Source organism: Falco punctatus, assembly GCF_963210335.1.
Source record: "Falco punctatus genome assembly, chromosome: 14".
Taxonomy (NCBI): Eukaryota; Metazoa; Chordata; class Aves; order Falconiformes; family Falconidae; genus Falco; species Falco punctatus.
In genome coordinates this window covers 17,850,336-17,866,678 of record NC_137594.1, presented here as the reverse complement: position 1 = coordinate 17,866,678, position 16,343 = coordinate 17,850,336, and the positions used below count along the sequence as shown (strand labels likewise).

Here is a 16,343-nt window from a genome sequence, read left to right as displayed (position 1 = left end):
GCCTGGTGTACTTGATCCCTGCCTCTGAGAATGGAAACAGGAGGAAAGTATGGCAGCTACCGTCACCGTGTGTTTGTTACAGTGGCCCTGCCATACAGCCAGTTAACAGACTGTCAGCATGCTAATACCAACCCCAGCTCCAGGCACAAACACTTATTGCTAAAACCCCACAGCGCTAAAAACCTTTATTCCAAAGGGAAGGATGGAAAGTGTAAGATGCACCGCCTAGTCACGTGCATAGCAATACGGAGAACAAAACCTGACGGTTTATATAGGGCGCATGCCATAAATGATCTTCCCAACACGAGGAAAGGTTAGAAAACTGGGCAGCCTTGATTGTACATGTTGTAAGTGGTGATGCAGTCGCAGATGTTCTTGTGCACTTTAAAAAAAAAAAAAAAAAAGCCATCTCAGAGAAAATAGGCAGAAAGGTATAACAATAAATATGAAGGTTAGAATTAAGAGTCGTATTTTATAAATCATTTATACAGTGGTCACCATCTCTTTTTACCCAGCAAGACTGCTTAGATAAGGGAATATTGTTTGGCACTAGCTCCAGTGTTATTTGTGATAATGAACACAAACCCCATCTGTAATGACAACATGATGTTTCTTTCTGTAGAATTTCTTTCCTACATTTGAATCAAACATTGATGAAAGCTCTGCTGCCAGCAGCTGTTCAGAGACAATTTAATTCCAGCTGTGATAATTCACCGTGTCAGACATTGGCTGTTATATGTTGATACAACAGTTCTCCAGATTTGCATTTTTATCAAAAGGAACAAATGTTTTAAACATTTCAGTACAGATGGCATTTAAACATGCACACATTTTTTTTTTAAATGTGTAAGATATTAACTTTTCAAATATTTATAACTTTGAAAAATGTGATTGTTAATATAAATCCCACAAACGTTATACCATCTTTTGGTCATAACAGCACCTTTCTGCAATCCCAAATTGCATAGTATTCAGGCTCTTTTTACAGACTGAATAGCCCAGTGATTTGGATTTAAGACTACTTCACTCTGGGGCTTGCTTTCTTCTTAGATTACATCTATTTTATCTTCAGTCTTAGGTCCCTTATATGTTTTTACAAAAAGATATATACATGTTTGGATAAGTTATATTGTGAGAATTAAATTCACATTTAAAAAAATGTGAAGGTTTTCATCAGTTTACTCTCCCTTTTGTAGCAAGCTATAAGTATGAAGACAAATGCTACTTTTCTAAGTAAAATATTGTATTATTATCTAGCTGTGTTATATATTTATACAGCTGTCCTAGAGTTATTCTGTTAGATGGGGAAAAAAAGATCCAGTTCTTATAATTACTACTATCTCATGAATATGTCAAGTAAAGAGAGGTTCAAATGTACTATAATAATACTGATTTCAGTGAACCCTTTTGTTTGAACAAGGAATAAAAATATGATTAAGTGTTAGCGTTCGCATTAAAGCGTGAACCTAACTTTACAATTACTGCATTACAATGTATTTAATTACAGTGTTTTTACATTAACATGAATGCAGCTTTCTCGCTGTGATTTTGGGCCTGAGCGCTGCTAAACTAGAAGCCCATTTTATTCCGGTAAATAATGCCTTAAGAGTGTAATCCTAGAGCACATTCAGGCTTAGAAACCACACGTTTGCTTTATGTTTTCTGTCTCTATGTCATGATTACTATGACCCATTTTAAAGCACCTTAAATATTTATTGAAATAATATTTCAAGTGTTAATTACAGTGGTAATGAAAACAGCCAAATGCCACATATCAAGAATGAGTGTTTATCCGTATTGTTAATGTGATATGTTAGATTTCATTAAGCAGTAATGGGGTAGCAAATGAGTCACAAATTACAGTTGCATCTGTTACTAGACCACATTAGTGCCAAAATAACTGCAAATGCAGCCATAGGGTTACGTTCATTAGCCAACCACTTCTCCTGGCCAATCCATCCTTTGTGTTTGTGAACTACAGGGTCCACAGGAAGAAAAATTCACACCTTTTGTAATATAGCAGTGGGGAAGTCAAACGTCTCCCTAATCCAGGCCCAGCTTTCCCATCCAGAATTAAGTTAGAGTCTTGCAGTTGGAGCGAGATAGGGAGGGTTTCGGCAGACTCGGAGGGTGCTGCAGACTGCAGCAATCTGGGACCTCATCATTTCTGGTGTGAGACCAATAATGACAGCTGACAGGTTCTATATGCAAGCAAAGGTTTTTCTTGTGTTTCAGTTTCCATCTTCTCTCAAGCGGTTATTAATTTATATCATCATTAACAGTTTGAAGGATGACAATTTGCAGCAGTTAATGAGATCTTTCACTGAACTTATCATTTTTAAATTAACTGGCATTAAGTCACTCTTTCAAACAATGTAAATAATACATAAAACAATCCCCCCCCCCCCCCCCAGCCCCCAACTCGAATCCTGAACTAATGCAAACAAACAAATCTCAGAGCAGCCTTGCATGTCCAGAACAAGACAAGAGTGCCTATTTTAGGATTGCCAACTGCCCAATTTGATCAAGACAGTTCTGATTTGGGTACCTTTAAAATGGCCTAATTTCAAGCACTGAATTTCTATTATTAAGTAGCAGTGGACCTGAAATAATATATGAAAGTTCATTTAACTCGCAAGAAATTTGAATAAGCATAGCTCATTTGTTTCCCAAAGAAAAGTCAGCAATGTTGAAGCCAGATACAGACTCTACTTGAATAAAGATTATCTTTGACAGGCACATGCACACGTACAAACACGCACAAACCCTGAAGATAACTGGCAGTAAATGTTTTTGCTCAAGGCATCTTAACAGGTGTTTAGTTCATAACAAACCTACTGTTCAAACAAAGCTGGCTTGCTTCAGAAAGCACTGGAAGCTGCTGTAATCACCCTCACTCTTTCATACGTGTCTCTCCTCCAAATTACAAGCCTTGTTTAAAAGGGTGCATTGTACTTTTGGGATGGAAACGAAAAGAAATGAAGACCAGAATTACTATATTTCATGTTTATTAGTGGATAAAAAGGAAACAAAAGATGTGAAATGGTCAGTGCTGAATTAATGGGGGGGTGTGTGCACGCGTTACAAAATTGTCAGTATTTTATGAAGCATGAGAGTAATGTAAGCTGTTTGTGCTCTTTTACGAACATATCAATAAACTGGCAATTTGTTATACAGCCAAATCCAATGTAGCTGATATTCAGACTAACAACAGACAGATGTTGCTAATTAAGTACACATTAAAAAACTGTTAATACTGATACTCCATTAAAACCATATGATAATGAGACTTAAATCTTTAATCAGAATGATCCACAAACCTCTTCAGCATATAGAGTTTGCATTTGGGAACAAAACAAGGTTTGGACCTCGGGTCCGGAGGTCGTTGCCGAGAGCGGTGTGCCCTAACGTGGTTTGCCTTGTCCTGTCCTTTTCTAGCAGACGTTCCATACGCCAAGCCTTGGGGACGAGGAGTTCGAAATCCCACCCATTACCCCCCCGCCCGAGTCAGACCCTGCACTGGGGATGGCAGATATACTGCTGCCCTTTCAGGGCCTTGGTGACCAGCTGCCTGTACAAGGAAATGAATTTACACCTCAGTTTCCCCCCCAGAGCTTGGATCTTCCCTCTATTACAATATCCCGAAATCTCGTGGAGCAAGACGGTGTCATCCACAGCAATGGACTGCATATGGTAGGTCCGGTTCTTTGTGTGATTCTGTTGCCTAATACTGTCTGTCAAAGCAGAGTAATGTAGATTTGTGTCATCTCTAGTTTTAATTGACCTCTCAGAAGGTCTGTATGATTTCTTGGTGTTGTAGCCTGACTAAGCATTTGCTAATGTTCTGTGTTGTGTGCAGATGTATTCTGTATGAATGATGACACGTGTTGTCAGTGTTACACAGCAAACAATGATCTGCTATTATTCAGTTTCCTTAGGCAGTTGGCAAATGGTGAAGGGTTTGGTATTGGTGGATTCGGGAAGATAAACATGGCTGTTAATGTACGGTGCAATGTTATGCGGTCTGTTAACAGATCTCTTGTGAAGAAGCAGACAGGCTTTATAAACAAAGATTTTTAATTTTGGGAATGGACTTGGAAGCCCATGTCCATTGGCAGCATCTGCATCCCAAGTGCTGCTGAAGTTCAAAAATGTGTTGCACAGTTGACACTGGCACCAAGAGTTGAAAGACCATTGTGTTGGCTAGGGTGAACGACAGCACTGAGAAGAAATTGCTTGTGTGTATTTCAACTCTTGGACCCACATGTGAAAGCCATCAGGGTATTTTGGAAGTGCAGGGTTGAGAGTAGCTCAGAAAAAGTGCCAGAAACAGTATGCCAGCAGTAAAAAAACCACGTATTTCCCTATATTCTGTATATTCTATGGGCTAAATCTTTATAAGTGGTAATTTATTTATTTATTTATTTTAAATTAAACTCATAATAGAAGCGACAGGGATGTATTACCTTGACAAATGCTCAGAAATACCAGGCAATAAGAAAACTTTGTTCTGTCCATTGCTGTTGTTGACCATAGAGGCTGGGGCAGGTTGGGCTATTTCTGAGCCCTCTGGAAAGGGGAGGGATGATCAGGACGTGGGGAAGGGCTGAGTGCCGGCGACAGTTAGGCTAATTCCAGTGATCATTCCTGTTAATTAGAACAATCAAAGCCAAGGCCTTACGGAGTCTTCTCCAGAATCCATACAGGCTGTGTGGCTGTGATCTTGGTGGGAGGCTATACAGTGCAGTTTCCGCTTTCATGTTGTGTTTCCCTTTCAGCTTTGGGGGATCTCCCTGCTTGGGTTTCTCAAAGATTTGTGCAGTAATGTTCATACTCGCAGTGATGAGACACAGCTGTGAGTCAGTTTATCATACTTAGCATTTTAAACTCAGTGGTTACAATTAGAATTAGTTTCTGTATTGCATATTGAAGACAGAGTGAATGTTTAGCTTGAACAGATTTTTTACGCTGACTATTTTTTCCTGATTAGCTGTTTTATATTGGAGCTTTTTCTAAACTTGGTGTAGTGAAAATGGAGATTTACTGCAGGACAGTAATAAAGGTCATCGTGTTGTCATGTTATGATTTCATATAAATCTTTTTTTTTTCTTTTTTATTATTCTGGCAAGTGAAAATTAATTAAAGATTTACAAATCAACATGCAGCAAATATGAATTCTGCAGGCTCCTGGCTTTGTTGCAAATTTTAATATACCTTGGAGGTCACAAAGTGTAGCTAGCACTAATACAGAATTAAGCACAAACTGCTCACTACTGAGGAGGTACAGAATTCAGTAATTCCATAGATACAAAGCTGACACTGCCTAAAAAGAAGCCTTGGAGGATATGGTACTTCTTTTCGGATCCCATTTTGCATGGGATTTTGTATGCAGTGGACACGTTGGGTGAATATTAAAGAAAGATCAGAGTTAAAAAAAAAAGTAAGAGCCAGGAATGTTGTGTCCCAAAACTAAAGTAATGGAGTGTGTACATATAGGCTGGATCAGTGTTGTGTTACATGTGTGACAATCCCCTCAGTGTTATCAAGCAGTTTGTAACCTAGCCCAGTTTTGTCTTTTAATTTTGCATCCTTTCACCAAATGTGATTCTTTGATGATGCTGCCACCCTAGCAGTGCCAGCCAGAAGAGGCATCCTGGTTAGATACCTCTTCTCTCACCTCTTCTTGCTCTGGATGAGAGGCATTACATCTTTTCCTTTTTTTCTGGACTGTGCAATGTAGAAATTAATGGCATCTTTTACACTGACTTTGGTGGTAAGAATTTCTTCCCGTATAGGCCAAAGAGAAGATCTAGAGAAACTCGTGACTTCTTATCCCAGTAGTCCAGTGGTATTTTCTAGGGTGATTGCCAGCTCAGAGCTGTGGGCTGGGAACTTGTGTGTAGTTTTGCTGCAGAGAATTGATGAGGAATAGTGTGATTTGATAGAGGGGAGCCACACAGGGAGGTTCGTGTGTCACTCTTCCTCACAGCTGCTTGATTTGTTTTATACCGTGAGATGGAGCGGCCCCTGCCATTGTATTTTTACTCAGTAGCCTTGTTCTCTTCCACTCATAAATGCTGGGTAGCTTCAGGAAGTCAAAAAACATTAACAGAGGGTCCTTGCGTAGGTTTCCCCTAACTCACATAGCTCTCTAGTACTCAAATTTTCCAGCAGTTAATCTGTATTTCAAAAATAGAAAATGAAAACATTCTATCATATTTTATGTGAAAAACGTGCACTTTATTAAACTGGTAAATATTTATTAATAATATTAGAATTCATCTTTAAATTAGACGTTTCATGAATTACCTTGCCTTGGAGCTATAAAAACTTTATTGCAGCAATAAAAAAATGTAAAGGAGGCATTTTGACTATGAAATTTCATTTCATGGTCAATTGAATTTACTATATCTGAAAGAACTAAAGATGGGGTTGTAAAATAATTATGATGTTCGTATACACTTACAGAACAATGTTCTTATCCAGCGATACAAGGATAGTCTTATTTAAAGGCTTTATTAATAGTGTATTGCTAATCACTAAAGCTTCTTTAGCTGAATACAAACTTAAATTCTTTTAATATGAACTGCGTTGAGTTTATTGGTTATCTTGTGAAGCATTAGAGAGCTTTACTGTAAGCAATATTTAATTTGGATGAATGTAGTCCTACTCTGTTGAAAAGTCCAGTAGAAGAATTTCACCTTGAAGAAATGTCATGAGATTTTAAATCACAAATGTTGAAAAAATGAAATGGGCTTGGACAGAATTATGATTAATACTGTGTGTCTTTGGCTTTTTTCTATGTACTACCTGACATGTTCACCTATAAACTTGAATGCAGAATCGCTGGAGGCATGGTTAAAAATAGGTTATGTCAAGGTTTTCCTATGTCTCCCTTAGGGTATGGAGTTGGCTAGCTACCTCGTAATACTTCTGCAAGGATCTCACATATTTCCCACAGGAAGGCCAAAAAACCCTCCCACCAAACAAAATACCCAAAACCCACAAAAAAACCCAAAAGGAATAATTCTCTTTTTAACATGTTCTTTGTATATTATTATAGTGAAAAAATCATTCACGGTGCAAGAAAGATATTTATTCTCAGCATAAGTGTGGCCTAGCAATTATTAAAAGATCATATTGATGAGTTAACAATTAGTCATACTATTAAGATATACATACTATGGAAAGAGTGACAATTTGCCACTATGCTGATTAACTTCATTATTATTGGCAACAAACACAACACATTCATCTTGCTTAAACACATTTGTCTCCATTCAAAAACAGACAACAGCAGCAAAAAGAGGAGAGAAAATGGAGGCAGTTAGAGTAATTTTAAGATTTTATAATATGCAAATAAAATCCTGATGTTCAGAAATGAGTCACTGAAAAATGGAGTGTTGATGTACATTTGACTTCAAAGAACACATGGATTTACATGATGCAAATATTATCCCCATAAATACTTGAATGTAAATAAGTAGAAATCAACAGCGGTATCCTCATTAAAAATCAGCCCCCAATATTTTATATTAATGCTCTCTTTTCTGTTGAGCTGCCCATAGAAAAATTATTTTAATCTGCAAACTGTGGCAATTCTATAAAACTACAACTTGTGCTCCTGAGGGTTCCTTTTTTTAACACCTCTCTCTAATCTGCCCAGCCTGCTGAGTAGCATTGACATCAGTAGTACATCAATTTCAGAAAGTGGATTATTTTTACTAGACAGCTATTGTGACATATTGGGTCAGTCATAAATGAAAGATATTCATGCAAGCATGCAATACTTGTAATGAAGTCTCACTCTGACCTTCTGTATGATTGATTCTGTAATTTAGTTTTCTCAGGCAGTGCCTGAAATGAAATGAAATCATGTTGAACAAGTTTTGAATACCCACAGTGCACCAGGAGAAGAAAAATCTGCAGCCCCAGAGGCTTGAGAGAGAGCAGCTGAACGATTTATCTCCATGCTATTATAGCCTTTGCCAGCATTCAACGTTTCTTTTTTTTTTTTTTTTTTTTCTTTTTTTTTTTTCTTATTTGGCTTAAGTACTTAATTCTGCAGGTAGCTGTAAATGGGAAAATAAAATGCTGTTCAGATTTAAAATGACAGGACAGGAGTATGTGCAGGGGACTGATAAAATATCTTGAATAGAACTGACCTTTCATGTAGCTGAAAGTTACTGGGGGATTCATCCTCATAATTACCATATAGATTATTTTTATTTCTTTCCTGCAATGAAACATTTCAGAGAGCAGTAGTGCTGATTGAATGAAAATTGAACTTGTTAACATTCTTTTCAGCTTAGCCTGTTGTACATAACAGAAGGTTAGCTTTGATGAATTTCAAAATTCTCTTTCTGATATCTAAGAAACAGACAGTAAAATAATTGTCTCTTTTCAGTCTGATTTTTTCTTTTATTCAAAAAAGTACAGATGTTACAAAAACAGACTGATAATTTTACATATATTGCTCCCTATATTACTTATGCCCCTAGAGGAAATGTGTTTCCTATTTGATGAAGATTTGAGCCTGTTTATATTTTATAATTGTTACAGTGCTGTTACTGCATTCAGGATTCTATGCAGATAAGGCTAATTCATAGTGGAATATGCTCATCTTTAATTACATTACTACTTAGGAGTGGCATTGTGCTCAAAGGCGTGATGGTGACTATTGCTTTTATTTCAAGAAGAGACTTCTGAAATAAATGGCTTGATGTGGCTTTAGAGAGCTGAGTTACAAATTTGAGCTTATTAAAGGCTGCATTCAACAGAAATATTAATGTTTCAGAACAGTGGTGCCTTTTACTTAAAGGTCTACATTTTTTTTAGTAATTTAAATTCCCAAAATACTAATTAACTTTAAATGATTAGATTAACAGAAGGTTGCAAGAATGAAAGCTGGAAAAGTTGCTTTAAAATTTGCGAAAGACGGTTAATTCACTACTCACCTGACTGCATCTCTCTAATTTATATGTTTAATTTTCCTTTACAAAGAAATTTATTTGTAAATCTCTCTTTTAATACCCAGTCTTTAATCTATCTAGAGAGAATGTAGTAGGTTTTCAATTAATACAATGTTATAACAACATTGTTTAATGTGTTGCAGATGAAACTGTTATTTCATGGGTCATTAATGTGTTTAACGCCTGGAACGGTCTATTAAAACAAGCCCTTGTTATTGTTATGAACATGTTTATTGTCATCTTTAATACAAAACATACAAGTAATTCTGGAAGGTTATAATTATTCATTTATAGGAGTAGCAACTAGTCGTGCTAGAAAGAGAGATTATTTTCAGAGTTTTCTTATTTCTGATTTTTCTTTGATTACTTCAGCAGATTACTAAATTCAAGGTTTAAATCAACAGTGGCAGTCTGGCCTGTGTTGGACTTTCCCAGCAGGAATGGTGGCTGTTAGCACCACTATTTTTAATAATTTGTGGTACCAAGAAAAATTAATCTCAAAATTAAGTCATACCAAACGGAACGATGCTCTGGTGGCTCAGATCCGTGACATTTGGCTCTATACAGAACCTTTCAAGTGGTGGCGGACGCTTTATAAAATTAGACGTTTAGGACTCAGTTGGGATTTTGCAGCTGCGGCGCCACTGCCAGCGCAGCGCTGACGCTGGTTCCTGCCCACAGGTCTGTGCTCTCTGCTTTGCTGATTAACTTTTAAGTCTTTACAGTCATCATTTTTTTTTTTTTTTATGGGTGTATAGTTAAATATTATTTTACGTCTCATGTCATGGTTGCGCATTTTTTAGTTACCTTTCAGAGAGTGTCTGTGCACAGCTCACGGGGCATCGGGGGAAGGTGGGTGATGTGCTGTAAATCCTGGAGGCAACAGACAGCAGTGGCTACTGCACAGAAGCTCCATGCTATGACTTTAACACTGTGTGAAGATGGTGCTAGCCTGATGATGCACTAAATAATAGGGTTTTAATAGGTTTTCATGTCCTCAGTGACACTGTTATACTTGGTGTGGATAATATAGTCGCTTCTCTGAGGGACATGCTCTTCCTTCCTTCCTCATCAATACAGGCATAATGGGCCATCTGTTAATGAGTCATTATGGTTGGAAAAGGAAATGTGTTCTGGTGTTCTCCTCAAAACCAGGCAACTTATAGTAACCACAAGAAAGGACGTGTCAGTAGGAAACGAAGTGGCAGCAGTTGCCAAAGACACCTATCTGAATAGCAGGTACTGCTGGTACTAAAAAAAAAAACATTTAATTAAAAAATTCTGCAAGTAGGTTGTTTTTTTATAAAACTGTGACTATTTTATATTAATAGTGCCTAAATCAAGATCTATCAGCTCCAGAAAATACATTGAGGTGCCATATGAATATGTGGAAAATTATATACCCCACGGGGAATGCTGTCAGCAATTGGAGCAGAAGCTGAATCTCCGATATCCCTCAGAACAGAGCTCAGAAGGAATGCGGACGTGTATGACTGTGGACACCAGCTCACCTTAAAGCCTGGGCCATGGGTTTAAGCTATTCTGCCTCCTGAGTTTAAACTCTAGAATCGGGTGCTGCTTTCTGAAGCCAGCCAAATGAGGCAGGTGCAGCAGCTGGTCTGGAGATGTTGTACCAGCCCAAGGGCTTTGTTGGGTCCAGGCACCCTTGTCCTTGGGTCACTGGAAAATTTCCTTTGAAATTCCTGCCATTCTCTGCTGTCACCACCTATGTGTCCTCATGGATGGCTTACTATTACGCAGCTTCCACTTCAAGTTCTCAAGCTATGAAGAAATGCTCAGTCTCTACAGAGTTTTAAATTATTTTGTGTTGTCACGTAGGTGGATAAAAAAACCCCAAACTACTGGCTCTGGTAATACAAAAGATAGCGAGACAGTGAGACCTACTTTTCTGATTTGCTTTAAAAAACAGCAACAAAGAAACCCCAAAGTCCCCCAAACCCAAAGAAAAAATATACACCACCACCCCCCAAACATACTTACCAACACTTGTAACAATTTTTAAACAAACAAATGCCATGTAACCCCCAAGTCTGTCCGCCCCAATTCCTTGCACAATTTCTGTTACCTTTGATAATGTTTGTTAGTTGTCATGCTTCCTTGCAGCCTCTCCCCGCGTTGCTTACTGCATAATCGGGACCTTTGAAGTCTGCCTTTGATTTGGTAGCTGAAACACCTGAAGTTGCAGAGGTTGTAACAAAACTGCTAACAGCATTTATCTGACATTCTGGGACTTCATTTTAACTCTCCAGGGTTTGTTTGCAGTGTGCCGTCACTGTTTGCATACAGCAGACCTAAGCTTGTACTGCTAATTTGGAGAGAAGCTCCCCATGCCAACAGACTCATCAGATCAGAGCCGAGATCTGTGATCTGAGTCACACATGTATTGTGATCATGCTGTTGGGTACCTTGTCCAAAAGGAGTGTGATTCAATATGCTTTAAAGTATGGTAGATGTTTGGGGAGAAGAGAGTGGAGAATCTGTTTTTAAATGCCTCTATGAAATGGTGTAAAAATTATACTATAAAGAAGCTGTGAATTAGGTGACGCTAAAGCATCAGTACCAGCTGCTGTGGATGGGTGGAGGGTCATCTGAAGCCCATGGTGCTGGTCATCTGCAGGAGCAGAAGGACTCAACAGCAACCGAGGCACCCAAGTAGGATTGCCCCTTCCACCCATGCTGGGGACTCTGTGAGGAACCTGCTGGGTCACAGGAAGGTAAATGAGTAAGAACAAAGTTCCCGAAGAGCAAACACTCTGTGCTAGGATTGTGTGGCCTCTTGGGGAAGAATTATAAGTGTTCCAGAGAAAAGTCTTTGTCCCTTGGTTTATTAGTTGTGTGATTTTGGCCTGGCTGTGCACTTTCAGCATTTCTTCACCATGTAGTGAGACGTTTTGTTAGAGACAGCTGGGCATGAACAAATAGTACCACCAAAGGCCACAGAGCAGCGTTGCGGAGGAGCCTAGGCCTGGCCTGGCAGGTGCCCGTGTTGGTTGGCCGCTGTTCCTTGGCACCATCTTGCTTGGAATCACGTATCTGAGGTGGTGCTGTGCCTAATCCCCGAATGTGATTCCCTAGAAGAAATGGCTTTAACTGGTGACTCGGTGCTCTCACAGGACCCTTATCGGCCTGGATGAGGCCAGGCTGCCTGCTCTGAGGGAGCGGTGCCAGCGGGGGAGGCTGAGGGACACTGTCCATGCCAGGTGGCACAGCCAGCGTGGTTGTGGGTCAGACCCCAAAGAAAAGCAGGGGACTGTAAATCAGAAAGATTCCAATAAAACATGTTAAACTAACTCAGAGGTTGCAGCTGTATAGGAAAGTTCTGTCACATAGCAGGAGGTTAATTTCTGGAGACATCTGAGGTCACCAGAACAGGAGGAGATGACTGGTCGGTTTTGAGGTCTAAATCAGTGGGCCCTCACGTTTGTTGTTTCTGGTTGAGTTTTCGGTCAGGTTTTTGTTGTTTTTTCTCCCCTCTTCATGTCCCTTCTGTGGCTGCTCTCTATTAGAGCATATAACAGTAAATTCTGATTAATCTTTTTTTCTTTCTGATTAGAAAAGAGTAATTTCTGATGTAGTGGGACGGGGTAGGGAAGCACACAAACCAAGAAATTGCATATTCTTCATGTTCCTCAGGCAGCAGAACGTGGGTAAGCCTCCTGTCTCCAACTGATCTTTAAGATCTAGCTGCAGACATATTTTTTTTTTCCTGAACTGACATGTACTGTTTGTTGTAGCCTTTATTTGGGAATTAAATTAGGTAAGGTTTGCTTTTCTACAGAGACGCAAAGCAAAACATGGGAGTTTTCTCATTGCCAGAGAAAAGGAGCTGCTGCTTGTAGTGGATCTTCTGGTAACTGTGGTTTGACAGATCTATTAGTGATGGCACTATCTGTGGAGGGGAGAGGAAGGACACTTCTTCAGTGGTGGCAGCACCAAGTGCAACTGTTTTGTGCTCTGTTAAGTAAGGATTTAATCTCTGACAGAGAAAAGCATCCTGTTGGTTTGATTTGTTTTGATTGGCAGTGAATTCCAATCTTGTAAAAATTTAGATTAATGGATTCTTTTATCTATACTTGTGGAGAAAAAGAGTATTGAGGATTTCTTCTAGAGATATGCTGACTTGCCCAAAAGTAAAGGGAGTAATTTACAGACAGGAACAACTGAGGATTTCACTCTTTGCGTTGCAGTGCATTTATATCCTTTAAAATATTACATCAGCTCATGGTGCATTGACAGTGACGAATTCCTAAGGCAATGGAATATATAATGTTTGAAGTTAACTTCTGAAGCCGGGGCACAGTGAGCATAACCATAAACGTTGGGTTCTGCGTAGTTATTTTTGTTGGCAGCTTTCTCACTTCCCTTAAAGTAGCTGCTGTGGTATGGGGTCAGAGTCCAGCCCTACGTCCTCCTGTAGGCGCTTCCACGGGCTCAGTCCTGACATGGCTACAAAGAGTCTTACTAGAGGTGTTGCCTGTGTAAGTGATTGAAGGCTGTAGACATTGATTTTAATCAAGACTTCAGTATTACTCAGAATGTTCTAAAGGGTAATTTCCCAGTTACATTTTTAAATATCATGTTGAATGTTGCTAGACATGAAAATTGTATCAGGGTAGAAATCCAGGATAAAACTACTGTATGTAAATGATCCTCAAAGTACAGAGTAAGTGGAAATTAGGGCATCTCTCGATGTAATAGCTGGATACATTTATCTGTCAAATACTGGCTGTATTATTAGCTGTATTAACTACTGGATGCTTAATGAGTTGATAACAGAAGAACGAACTATCTTTTACTACCTTAATTTTTCCCTTAGTACTCAATGGTATGTTTTCCTTTCGCTGGCTCAGGTACAGTCATTGTTGAAAACACCTTTGATAATACAATATAAATTAAAACGTGGGAGTTCACACATTCCTTTTTTGTTTAAGTCTCATTGCTCTGTTGTTTGCTCTCCAGTGGCTTTTGAGGAATGGATATTTTATCAATTTTTGAGAAGTTACACTTTTACAAATCACAGTAAAACAAGTTATATATTTGGCATATGCCATGAGGGATGTATCCTTTGGCAATATGACTAAACATGATTTCTTCAGCATGACTATCTAAATAGATTAGAATAGTTGAGAGTAGGATAGTGTGATGGACAGATATCCTTATGGTTCCTTTGAGGTGGCCTTCTATGCATCAAATGTAGAATGTCTTCGTAATGTGTGCTATTGGAGCTGTGCAAGAGGGTGGTGGAAGAAAGCCAACGTGCTTAGGTACAGTCACCCTAATGTTGTTTAGAGAAGGAGGAAACATTTTGGACCAGGTTTTGCTTTTTTTTAAATCGATGTGTATAATTGAAGAGACCAGAGAGGTGGCTGGCATTCCCCTCGGTAACTGTGTCCATAGCTTAGGGTTTTTTGTAGCCTTGACTTAGGATAACAGTAGAGAGATCTGAGATAAAGTCATTTCAGTCTGCAGAGGAATCACACAAGTTATTTCTCTTTTTTGGTTTTCAGTTTCACACGTTATGTCCTTGTTTGATTGTCATGCTGTGTAAACCAGTGGTTGAATTTTGCCTGACGTGTTAAAACCACCAAGTTTTGCCTAGCTTCAATCCAAGACTGTAAAGCAGATCAGGCTCAATCAAAAGTTGATTCTGTCTGCTTGAGAAGTTCATGAATTTTTGTCAGAACTAATCTGTCATTTTTGCATAATGTTATGAAAATGCTGAACGCTTATAATACTCCTGTATCACACTTACTTGTGGTTAAGTCTATGTAAAAAAGCTTGTGATATTCTCTAAAATTTTCATAGTATTCTCAGTGGATTATTTTGGATACATGAGCTTTTCAATTTTCATGTAGTAATGTAATTAGGATGTCATGTGGATGTTTTAGTGCACTTGTATTTCCATGCATGCTTCTGATATAAGATAATTTTCGTTGTTAAACATTTATTTGATAAAAAATTTGTGCATAATGACATGCTACTGCTCCTTTTGGTTCACTCTTGGTCTTTGTAGTATAAGAGGAAAAATAAGAGTTAAGAGAATTGAAGGAAATTTTGATTTTAGATTCTTCCTTAGAAGACTTTGTTTGCTCAGGAGCTATATACAAATGCTGTGGACTTTAATGTTGCTATTGACTAGCTCCTCTAGCGTCTTGCTACTTGCCAAACCACTGTACAAATATAAAAAATTATTTATACTTCCTTGTCTGAAAGCTCTTCTGTAGGTACCGTAGGTTGTTGAGGCCCACAACACTGTACCACAAAGTAAAAAAATGAAATTCCCATTCCTTTCTGTGTGATTTTTTTTAAAGTGTTGATTAGCCATATAACTTAAATTCAAAGTCCAGAAAGTACATTGTTTGTTGTTGTCATATGTGCATATGATGTAAAGTATAAGAGATAGGAAATGATACAAAGTATTTTTCTTTATATAATATGTCTTAACTGTTAGGCACTAGATAGCCAGTTACCAAATATTGTTGTTTTCACATCTAGCTTTTACTGAAGTTTTTAAGATGAAAAAAAGAGCTTATAAAATTAAGAAAATATACAGAAAAGAAAAACTGGAATTAAATAAGTGGACATAAAACACACAAGCATCAGATAGTGTCAGAAAAAGGGACAGTTAAGAATTCATGGGCTTGTGTATAAAATTAGATTCTGGGTCAGTGCAAGTCAAGAGAATTTAGTCTCCATAAAATCATAGATGCAACTGAAATGACAAGACTTGGCGTAAATGGTTTGTAACCCATGTCATCACATTTTGTGGCCTGGTGTAAAGGCCAGAAAGGCCTGTATTGTGTGACCATAAAGAGAGAACAAAAGCTAGCCTTTTAGGTGTAGAACACTTCCAAGAAAGTACTGTCTGCAAAATAACAAAGAAAGTTAATTTCTGAGAGAAGGTCATTCTGATGATCTGCACCTTTGCTTTACCAGCAGAGTATTTCTTCGTGCAGTAAAGTAATGTCTATAAACTAAAATGAATGGAGTAATATGCAGAAATTGATATCCTTTTACAAAAGACTTTGAATGACTTCCAGATGCCGCTGCCAATACAAGTCACAATCAAAATGACCCTGTAGTTAACAGTAGTAAATTTTCACAGAAAGGTGCCCTGAAGCAAATGGGTATTTCAGCCGGTAAGTCTGATGTTTTGATCTTTCTATATCAAGTGCACCACTTTTGGCACATGCCTTCTACTCTAAGGAACTACACTCCTTTATTGGAAAACATTAGAAGAATTTAAGAAGTAGGAAAAGCAGCGTGGTGCAGTATGGATCATGAGCCAAGCTGGCAACGGCTTGGAATGCACGGGAAAAATAAGGGTGAGACTTAGTGTATAGGATCTAG

The 16,343-nt window shown here is 38.4% G+C and overlaps 1 protein-coding gene across 5 annotated transcripts in view; it reads left to right on the top strand.

Moving 5' to 3' along the window:
- TOX3 (TOX high mobility group box family member 3) overlaps positions 1–16,343 on the top strand; it is a 489,533-nt gene that overhangs the window by 51,887 nt on the left and 421,303 nt on the right. For 4 of the 5 annotated variants that reach the window (XR_013923633.1, XR_013923634.1, XM_080364727.1 and 1 more), the window contains exon 3: positions 3,439–3,693. Coding sequence is in view for 3 of the 5 variants with exons in the window: in XM_080364727.1 (XP_080220853.1) it covers positions 3,439–3,693 (255 nt within the window). In the remaining 2 variants the exon portion in view is untranslated. The remainder of the gene's footprint in view (positions 1–3,438; positions 3,694–16,343) is intronic. The other variant, XM_080364728.1, reaches the window with a different exon arrangement.